This window comes from Morus notabilis, unplaced genomic scaffold (genome assembly GCF_000414095.1).
Source record: "Morus notabilis unplaced genomic scaffold, ASM41409v2 Scaffold652, whole genome shotgun sequence".
Classification (NCBI taxonomy): domain Eukaryota; kingdom Viridiplantae; phylum Streptophyta; class Magnoliopsida; order Rosales; family Moraceae; genus Morus; species Morus notabilis.
Window position 1 is genome coordinate 29,578 of NW_010361307.1, and position 10,622 is coordinate 40,199.

General features: G+C 33.3%; 1 protein-coding gene across 1 annotated transcript; it reads left to right on the forward strand.

The window, feature by feature from the left end:
* The first annotated feature begins 6,748 nt into the window (after window positions 1-6,748).
* On the forward strand, window positions 6,749-9,640 carry LOC21412251 (CASP-like protein 2C1). The gene is made up of 3 exons (XM_024166413.1): window positions 6,749-6,958; window positions 7,371-7,512; window positions 9,294-9,640. Exons 1-3 carry the CDS (start codon window positions 6,804-6,806, stop codon window positions 9,543-9,545), a joined length of 549 nt encoding a protein of 182 aa, XP_024022181.1. The 5' UTR covers window positions 6,749-6,803; the 3' UTR covers window positions 9,546-9,640.
* The last annotated feature ends 982 nt before the right edge of the window (window positions 9,641-10,622 follow it).

The following is a 10,622-nucleotide window of genomic DNA, read 5'->3' on the forward strand; positions in this document are numbered from 1 at the left end:
ATGGTACGGTCCATGATGAGTTATTCGACATTGCCTATATCTTTCTGGGGATATGCCTTACAAACTGCATGTTATCTTCTGAACAACATGTCAACAAAGTCAGTTCTTAAAACTCCTCACGAGTTGTGGATGGGAAGGAAGACATCCTTGAACCATATTCGCATATGGGGATGTCCTGCACATGTCCTAGACAAGGAGGCGAACAAGTTGGAAGCACGTTCAGAAGTGTGCATTTTTGTAGGTTATCCGAGAGGGACGAAAGGGGGTTATTTCTATAACCCCAAGGAAAATAAAGTCGTGGTTTTAACGAATGCAACATTCATTGAGGAAAGTTACATGAATCACTTTAAACCTCGTAGCAAAGTGGTGCTTGAGGAAATATCGAGTGACTTGGTCATACTGACAGTTCTTTTGGAAACCAATCGAATCAAAGTAGAAAAGGAAACTCTACAACAACCTAAGGGGCTTCGGCGTAGTGGGAGAATCAGACATGAACTTGAGAGATTCATGGGTATGGGGAGACCTTTTTGACAGAATCTTTAGAACATGACAGAGATCCTTATACTTACAAAGAAGCTATGGAGGATGTTAATGCAAACCTCTGGACAGAAGCCATGAAAGTTGAGATGGAATCTATGGATTTTAATCAAGTCTGGGAACTTGTAGATCTTCCTGATGGGATTAAGCCTATTGGGTGTAAATGGGTCTACAACAGAAAGAGAAATGCAGAAGGAAAGGTCAAAACCTATAAGGCTAGACTGGTAGCTAAGGGATACACGCAAAAGGAGGGAATCGACTATGAGAAAACCTTTTCGCCTGTAGTCATGCTTAAGTCCATCCGCATTCTCTTCTCCATTACGGCTGCTTTTGACTATGAGATCTGGCAAATGGATGTCAAGACAACGTTCTTAAACGACCATCTTGAGGAAAGTATCTATATGGTACAACCAGAAGGCTTTGGTATTGGGTGTAAATGGGTCTACAACAGAAAGAGAAATGCAGAAGGAAAGGTCAAAACCTATAAGGCTAGACTGGTAGCTAAAGGATACACGCAAAAGGAGGGAATCGACTATAAGAAAACCTTTTCGCCTGTAGTCATGCTTAAGTCCATCCGCATTCTCTTCTCCATTACGGCTGCTTTTGACTATGAGATCTGGCAAATGGATGTCAAGACAACGTTCTTAAACGACCATCTTGAGGAAAGTATCTATATGGTACAACCAGAAGGCTTTGGGGCTAAGGGTCAAGAGAGGAAAGTTTGCAAGTTGCTAAAATCCATTTATGGATTAAAGCAAGCTTCCCGTTCTTGGAACAAAATATTTGACCAAGTGGTCAAGACTTTTGGATTCCAACAGAATATGGAAGAACCTTGCGTTTATAAGCATATTCAAGATGAGAAAGTGGTTTTTCTACTATTATATGTTGATGACATTCTACTCATTTACAATGATGTAGGGGCTTTGTCATTAGTCAAAGTTTGGCTTACCAAACAGTTTGACATGAAGGACCTAGGAGAAGCTAATTATGTTATGGGCATTCGAATCTTAAGAGATCGAAAGAACAAAATGCTAGCTCTCTCGTAGGCTTCATACATAGATAAAATTCTCGAGAAGTATGCAATGCAGAATTCCAAGAAAGGTGGGCAACCATCTAGGTCTGGAATTACTCTTTCGAACAGTGATTGTCCCCTGACATCTGAGGAAAGAGAATACATGGCAAAGGTACCCTATGCTTCGGCGGTTGGGAGGCTCATGTATGCAATGCTTTATACTCGACCATACATTTTCCATGCGGTCGAGATTGTTAGTCGATATTAGTCGAATCCAGGACCTAACCACTGGGTAGCGGTCAAGCATATATTCAAGTATCTTCAGAGGACTAGAAATTATATGCTGATATATTTCGGGGAGGATTTGACACCTCTAGGATATACAGATTCAGATTTTCAATCCTGTTTGGATTCTAGGAAATCGCCTTCAGGTTCTGTCTTTACTCTAAGAGGTGGTTCTGTTGTTTGGAGGACTGTTAAGCAAACTTGCACTTCTGACTAAATGATGGAAGCCGAGTATGTGATAGCTAATGATTCTTCAAAAGAAGTAGTGTGGCTCTGTAAATTTCTAATGGTTCTTGAAGTAGATCCTGGTGTGGATAAGCCATTGAGACTTTACTGTGATAATAGTGTGGCAATAGCTAACACCAAAGAACTAAAATATCATAAAATGAGTAAGTACATAAATAGGAACTATCATGTGATAAGGAGCTTTATTGAAGAAGGGCATGTGAAAATGTGCAAGGTCGCGTCGGAGGACAATATGGCTAGCCCATTCACGAAGGCCCTACCGGCTAAGGCCTTCGAGAAGCATGTCGAGGCTATGGGGATCCGTAGCATGTCACATTTACCCACTTAAGTGCAAGTGGGAGATTGTTAGAGTTTATGCCCTTAGGAATAAATGTAACGATGTTCTTTGAGACATTTTGACTATTAATAAAGATTTATTTATTTCATATATCTATGTATTGTCCTCTTTATGTTCATATTAGTTAAATGTATGATAAGCAAACTGAAAGTCTGAGACTGTCATTCTAAATCTTTAGGTTATGCATGTAATGTGAAGAACATGCGGAAGACAAGAATCTAAAGATGATAGTCTAAATCTTATGATCCACAATTGAGGGAATAAAGTTGGGCGCTTTATTCATGTTAAGATTGTTATGTTGTCTACTTCTTAATGGAGACGGCTTGTCTTAGTCATCGGAGGTGGGACTCCATGGGTGGAGACATTGATATAGTTTCTAATGGTGAAATCTATATTGGATTGGACCAAATATGAATTGTTTAAATTAATAATTATGTTTGATTAAAACAATTCACTTTTGACAAATTATATGTTGTCATCTTAATCCTGAGATGGATAATGAACCCGTATGCTTGACTTGTATCCTTTAATGTAGAGACATCCTGACATTATGTAAAGGTACGCTTACCAATACATTGGGGGTATGACTCGTGTATGCGTAGATTCGTTATTCATAGATAGTGGAATCCATAGCTCCTACAAAGAGTCAATGATATCCACTTATGCATTATCTATGGATTAGAGAATATGAGCGCTCGGCCATTAGACTACTCTGTGTTATCTAATGGTTTACTATTTGTAATGGTATGAATAATGGTTTTCTGATGGTGTGATAATGGAACATAAGATAAATGTAATCGGGAAGGTAAAACGGAAGTTGACCTCAAGTCGATTATGGATATCCTACAGGGATGATACACTAATATATTCAGTCAAGGATGAGAGCTATTCAGAGCTTGGTAAATACGCTATATAAATCGAGAGTGCAACTCTAGGCTTTTAGTAGAGTAGCGCTAGAGTTTTATAATCATGAGATGGACTTGTTGGTTTACAAGTAGCGTTGTGATTATAGGAGCTTGATTTATACATGTCCACCGGGTCCCTTTGCTAGCTCACATAATTTTCTGTAATGATACGATGTATTCCCTACATTTTGGTAACTTGTGTTATTTCCGTAAAAGAGGTTCAATGTTAATATGAGAATGGTTAATTCATGAGTGATTTATCGGGTGAATTAATTGATAAATTAATTATAGATAAATTGGTTGAATTATTATTTTAAGAGTTGTTTAATATGTGAAGACTATTATATGACAATTTTGATCAGGCAACTTCTTTATTAGGTTGCTTGAATCAAATTGAGGCTCTATGCAAGTTTCCTGTGCTGAATAACTAAGAAAACAAGTTTCGTCAGTGCAGACAAGTCGACTGGTCGGGTAGACCGGTTCATGAAGATAGGTCGACCGGTGAGTTATAACGTCTCTGTCACTAGTTGACCGGTGAGTTATAACGTCTCTATCACTAGTCGACCGGTTGTAATGTGTAACGCATGCTGACGTGGTGAAACCGACTCTATAAGCGAGATAAACTTTAGAAAACCTAATTGTTACAAAAATATGACTTCCTAAACACTATAAATAGCATATTAAGTCACATTATTCATTAGATCACTTGCGAGACTTTTTGGAGGCTATTGACAAGAGATTCCTGAGAGGAAAAATTGTTTCATTCTCAAGAACGATTTTTCTTTTAGCTCTCTTGTGGTTGGAAGGAGTTCAAGAATACAAAGAGGAGATTGAATGACATGTGCCCACCCACACTCCGATCGTGGAAACGAGAATAACAAATAAGACCAGTTGGTTGAGGCTCTTCCGGTTGCTGTTTGGAACGCTTTGATCTGTCAGATGTGTAGTTTTCTAAATCTCAAAAGGTATGATTTAGATCTTTAGTATTTATATTATATAGCATCATGAACATGTTCTTGATTGACTTTGGCATTGATTTAAATTCTTTAAAATTCTGATGTGCACTCGATGCCGTATTTTCCAACACACAGACCCCCAAAAATTTTTCATAATTAATGCTCCGCCATATATGTCAATCCACGAGCTTTTTGGGTTGGACTAAATTAAATTCGGGTCACCATATTCTAACACGTTTCTCTTATGCCCTTTTTCCTTTTTCATTCATTTTTTTTTAAATTTGCAATCTGTTATATTGAATAGATCACGCGGTGGGTTGGAATCATTCCTTTTTTTCTAATTATTATTATTATTATTATTATTATTATTATTTGTTAGGGACCTTTTTCGATACACTAACATATCGGTAGGCGAAGTTTTCTGTCCGTTGGATCTGTATAAAATCACGTAAAAATTAAAAAGTACGCAGATCCAACGCTTAAAAAAACCTAACCTACTGATACGCTGGCGTATTGGAGAATCTCTCTATTTATTATGTTTATTTATTTATTTATTTTTAAGTGATTTGTAGCCCGATTTTTAGTACCGTTTAGTGCCGAATTTTCAATGCTGCACAGATACAAATATATAAATAATTTGTATGAATTATAGCCATTTAATAGCATCTTATACCAACTTTCTGATACTACTCACATGAAAATATATTGTAAAATTTGTAATGAAAAATAAATAAAAATGTGTTGAATTAAAATCAAATCAAATCACACCAAATTAAATAAAAACAAATTCAAACAAAATATAATAAAATTAATTAAAAACACAAGAAAATAAGTTAGAATCTTTTTTGAGTGAGAGAAATTTTTTTTTCTTCTTTCACCATTTTTAAAAACGATTCATATAATAGTTATTTTTAAACAAATCACGCGCGCCAAAGATTAATATATATATATATATATGTATGTAATGTACACAGTAAGTAAGCTTAACGCGTTTCAATAAATTCAGAAAAAAAAAAGAAATAAATTGCCTCAGAAACAATTAAAATTAACAATCCCTAAAATAATCCCTGCAAGATATTTGTTTTTTCTTTTGAAAACTAAATGGTCGTCAAACCATAAATTAAACGTAATCGTATATGATCAATACATTGATTATGTAGGCCCGTCGTATCCCGGTTGCTCTGAGAGTTCCAAAAAAAAAAAAAAAAAAGAAAAGAAAAAAAAAGGAAGAAAGAAAAATTGAAAAACGATCATTACAAGTCAATAACGAGCGGGAAAAAAAAAAAACAAGATAATTCTAATTTTTTTAGAGAGTGTTTTAACGCGGCATCTCTTAATTTTTCATATTTTGAGGATGGATCTATTGACTCCCGTAGTTATTTAAAAATAGGCAAATGCAATGCGTGTTTTTTTTTTTTTTTTTTGGGTGCAAATTCTCTCGTTGGCTTTGTTGATTTCATTTCTCAAATAAAAATGGCTAAACTTAACTTTAGAGTGCATGAGTCCAATTATTTACACATTACTCTTATTAATACACTTTCTGTTTATTAAAAAAATTAATTACAAAAATTCTCATGTGACATTTATAACAATTTACCCTCAACTTTCAAAATCTAACAATATGTGTCCCTCAAAAGAATGAAATGTTAAGAGAAATAGTCCGTTTGTTAGAATCTTGGACAGTAATAACACATGTCATACAAGAAGTGGTAGTTCCTAAACATTTGGTGCACAATTACTATTCTACTTAGCCACTCATATTTGTACTTAAAAAAAAGGAAAAGAAAAACCTCAAGGCTCTTTCTACTCAAAATTAATCAGATATTAAAAAATGTAACTGAAGAAATTTATTACTCCTCAAACGTTAATTAGGTTACATAAAATAAATCATAGAGCGACTTAAAAAAGTTTTTAATTTTTTTTTTTAATTTTCTCTTTCATTAGTATTATTCTCTTAAAAAGAAAATCTCATGATTTTTTCATATAGGCTAGAGAGGAAGACTTGAATGTAGAATTCTCTTTTACGGGTGGGTCAAATAAAAAACTATTTAAAACAAGAGAGTATGATCAAACTAAACCCTAATTATATTGAGTACCATAGATTAATTAGATTTCTATTTCCGTTCAAAATCCTAACAAACCGACCAATTTGTTAACGTTTGATTTTTTGACAGACACAAATGTTACGGTATGAAAGTCGAGGAATAAGATATTACAAAGGTCATAGTTTCGGCAGACTCTTCATAAACATTAATCTAAAATGGAGATTACTAACTTTCAAGTCAAAATGGGGAGGGACCACAGCAGGACCCGACCTTGCTAGTTGGAGACCAACATTTAAGCGATTGGTACGTAGACATAACTAAACGTACGTGGACATTTCTAAACCTTATATCAATTTGCCTTGCAAGTCCATCTCTCGCCCGTGATTCTCCAACCAAAATGATACTTTTGCATATATAAAAAACTCATTGTTTCATTCCCTCGAGAAAATAAGTTTTATCTGCTCTTAATATTACAGAGATATGGAGTTTGGGACGTACAAAACACATGTTCTCTTGAGGATTTTAGCAGTTTTTCTTCTAGTCTTTGTTGCTTGTTTGCTGGGTTTCGATGCTCAGACCAAGGACCTACTTCTTGTCCGGAAGAAAGCTACTTTCAGGGACTTAAATTGTCTCTAGTAAGCTCCTCTCTCTATAGTTTTTATTTTATTTTATTTTTTTTATATTAAGTATAAGAGTCATATAACGAATGCGCCCGAATAAGATTTTCTATCCACAAATTCTTATTTTAAAAAATATTGTATTACAAACTTATTTTTTCATTATAAGAAAAGTATGTATTATAACCTGTGTCATCTATTGAAAAGAAGAAATAAAGATTACAAGTGAGATCTAACTTATAATCTCCGATTCAAAGCCCTCCGCAACTCTCTCATTAGACTGGGTCTTAGGCAAATTTACTTAATTTATTGGTACGTACAACGCGAGTAATATGCGTCCACGTACATGTCACTTAGCTAGATCACCCTTTTTTTTTTTTTTGCTGAAAATCGCTTAGAACACCTTTTAATTTCTTTGTTTTTGATGCAGTGTGTGGGTGTACGTTTGTTCTTTCGCTGCCGGATACAATTTGCTACGGCTCTGCAATATTATGTTTTTCTCAACTTGGTTTGAAGGAAACTTGAATGGGTCTAACATTCGTTTAGCCTGGATTGGTTTCTTGTTAGATCAGGTATTTACTATTTACCTACTCACACATGCATATACGTACATACATACATAACTGTAAAATGATATGTACTAGCCAGACCAACAAGAGGAATATTATGGCTTGAATCTCAACGATAGTTAATTAATTAGTATCATTTAATAATTAAGAATTAAAATTAAGAGAAAATTGCTACCCTTAAAGTGTATGAGTCTGTATTTTTACTCTTTACCCTTCCTTAACACCCTTTTAATTAATATAATTATTTAACTAAAAAGGATATTAATCAAGAGTAATGAATAAAATTATAGGCTCATGCACTTTAAGGAGTATTTATCTTCTTTTTCCATTAATTAATATACATAGTTAACCCTTACTTCCCAATAAATGTATTGAACTTCTATATGTGTGTGTGTGTGTGTGTGTATGGTAGGGTTATGAAGACAATGGGAAAAAGGGCAAAAAAAATTGATTAGCTAGTTCAAATTTATGGGTAAAATTAGGAGAAATCCCTTTGCATAACCATGAATTAAAAGGGCCACTTGACCAGGTTGGCTCATGTGTTTGGGTGTGTGAGTAATGCGTGTGTCCATCACCATTCAATATTCGGTGGTTTCATTTGTTCCTAGAAAGTGGGAGCAAGAATAACCCCATATCATATAAAAACCTAAGAATTAATTAAAAGGATTTGAGAAAATGAAAAATAAAATTTTTTGGACCATTAAATGGTCGGTTAATCAGATTTACGCTAAAATTTATTTTCCAGGTTTTTTTTTTTTTTTTTTGGGCGTTGCTATTGCCCTACAAAGTGAAATTGTAAAAATCACCATATGGCCCTTCTTTATATAAGGTGGTCGTTTTTAATTGTCCCGAGTTATTTTTGGAGACAAAGACTTTTATAAAGTTAGTTTACTAATAGAGCTTTCTTATTAAGTCATTTTTACAAATGGCTTCAAGATTTCTAGTCTTTTCTATAGCTTTCATATTCGTTAATTGTAGAATTTTCCTTTCTTGGATATTTGAATGAAGATGCAATGAATATGGTCCCATTATTAATTGTTAAGTTGAAAGGAAAAATAAAATCTGATGGACCCTCTTTAAGGTCGGATGAGAAATAGGCTCAAATTCTTAAAAATTTGTTATCATGTCATTTTCATGTTCATTAATAACTAAACAACCTAACGCCATTCTTTAAAAACCCAACGTCAATAGCGTGAAACTTCTTTCTCAAAAAGGTCAAAAAGAAAGAAAACATGCAATTTCACATTTATTATAATTTAATTTTGATATCTCTTTTCCTTTTCTTTCTTCAAATATTGTAGATGGGGATGAATCTGCTAATTTTAAGTAAATGATCCAAGTTTTATAAAATTTGGAAAATGATTATTTATTAATAATAAATCATGACATATTAATAATAAACCGATTTATCTCTAATTGACTTGGTGGTTTATAACTGTTTGAATTTTGATTGATGATTTATAATTGTTTGACCAATATAAATTAGTGATTAACCAATTTCAATAAATAATTTACCGGTTTATTAACAAAACCAATTCACCAATAGTACACTATCATATATCAGTGATTGAGCACCATAAAACTCAGTCATTTGCCTAAAAGAAACAAAAATAAAAGTTCGGCCGTTTACCTGAAAAAACGACCGCAAATTCAAAGGGGCGACCAAAGTCGTTTGTCCACTTAATTTTAACTTCATTTAATATATATATATATATATATATATATATAACTAAAAGTTGTAGTTGTGCGGATGATCTTCATCTCCTTTTCTTTTCTTCCCACAGATAGCAGTTTATGTAACATTTGCAACAAACTCAGCTGCCGTTCAGGGATCATCTATGGCAGTAACAGGCCAAAACGACTTCCAATGGATGAAGTTATGCGACAAATTTACAAGATTTTGTGTTCAAGTTGGTGTGGCTTTGCTATTTGGCTATTTGGCCTGCATTGTGATGGCTTTGGTGTCATGCTTTTCTGCTTTCAATTTATTTCGGCTTTATTCCCCAAAACGTTTTCTGCTCTTAAAGGGCACATAATTATCTTCTCTGATGCTATATATTATATATGTTTTCTCTCTATGATTACCATATGTAAGCTAATATATATAACAGTGTCTCTCAAAATGTGCATATACTGAATTTCAGTTTTGTTTTCAATCGTACGTGGAATGTCTAGCAGTACAATTTTAGCCATGATTTTTTCTTCTTTTTAATAGAAACACGCCTAAAAAATAATATCAAAAGATAAGAAAATGATAACAGTCGTCCTATAAAAAAATTAAAATAAAAATAAAATCCTAGTGGACATGATCTTAAAGCCAATATGTCAGACGGCCTTTATTTATGTATATATTTATATGGTATAGTTTTAATGGCTACTCTAATAGTTTTTTTATTGAAGGTAGTTTATGAACAAATTTTGTGAGATTTAACGAGATTAAATTTTCAACAGGCCACGTAACATCTTTTATTGTTAGAGAGGGAGAAGGAGGGAAATACGCCGAATAATGATTGAAATAAAAATTAATAGGCCAGGCTTTAGTAAAAGTTACACTACAAGACATAGGGCTACTAGCGACGACAAAAAGTCATTGCAACAAATGCAAAGTCGTCGCAAATAAAATTTTAGTGACCACTTGTCGTCGCAAAACTGTCACCGCAATTGATGCGTTGCAAAAATAATTTTTGCGATGACCAGCAGTCGTCACAATTATATTTGCAATGACAATCGTCGCAAATAAGTTGCTACAATTATTTCGTCGGTTACATCGTTAAGATAACATGGCATTGAGTTTTTGTAACAACATGTTTTGAATTAAGTCGTAGTAAAAGATGCAAATTTACCTGACGTGGCTTATATTTTTTGCGACCACATTTGTCATTGCAAATAATATTTTAATTTTATATTTATTTTTTTTTATCATTTTACTAATTAATGTTGTATATTACTATATATTTAAACCCAATATTAAATATAATTCATGATATTATAATAATAAAAAGAATTAAATAAAAGGAAATAAATAATAAAAAATAGAAATAAAAATTATTATTATAAAAAGTAATTAATAAAATAAAATAAAAATGTAATTATAGTTGAAATGTGTGAAAATA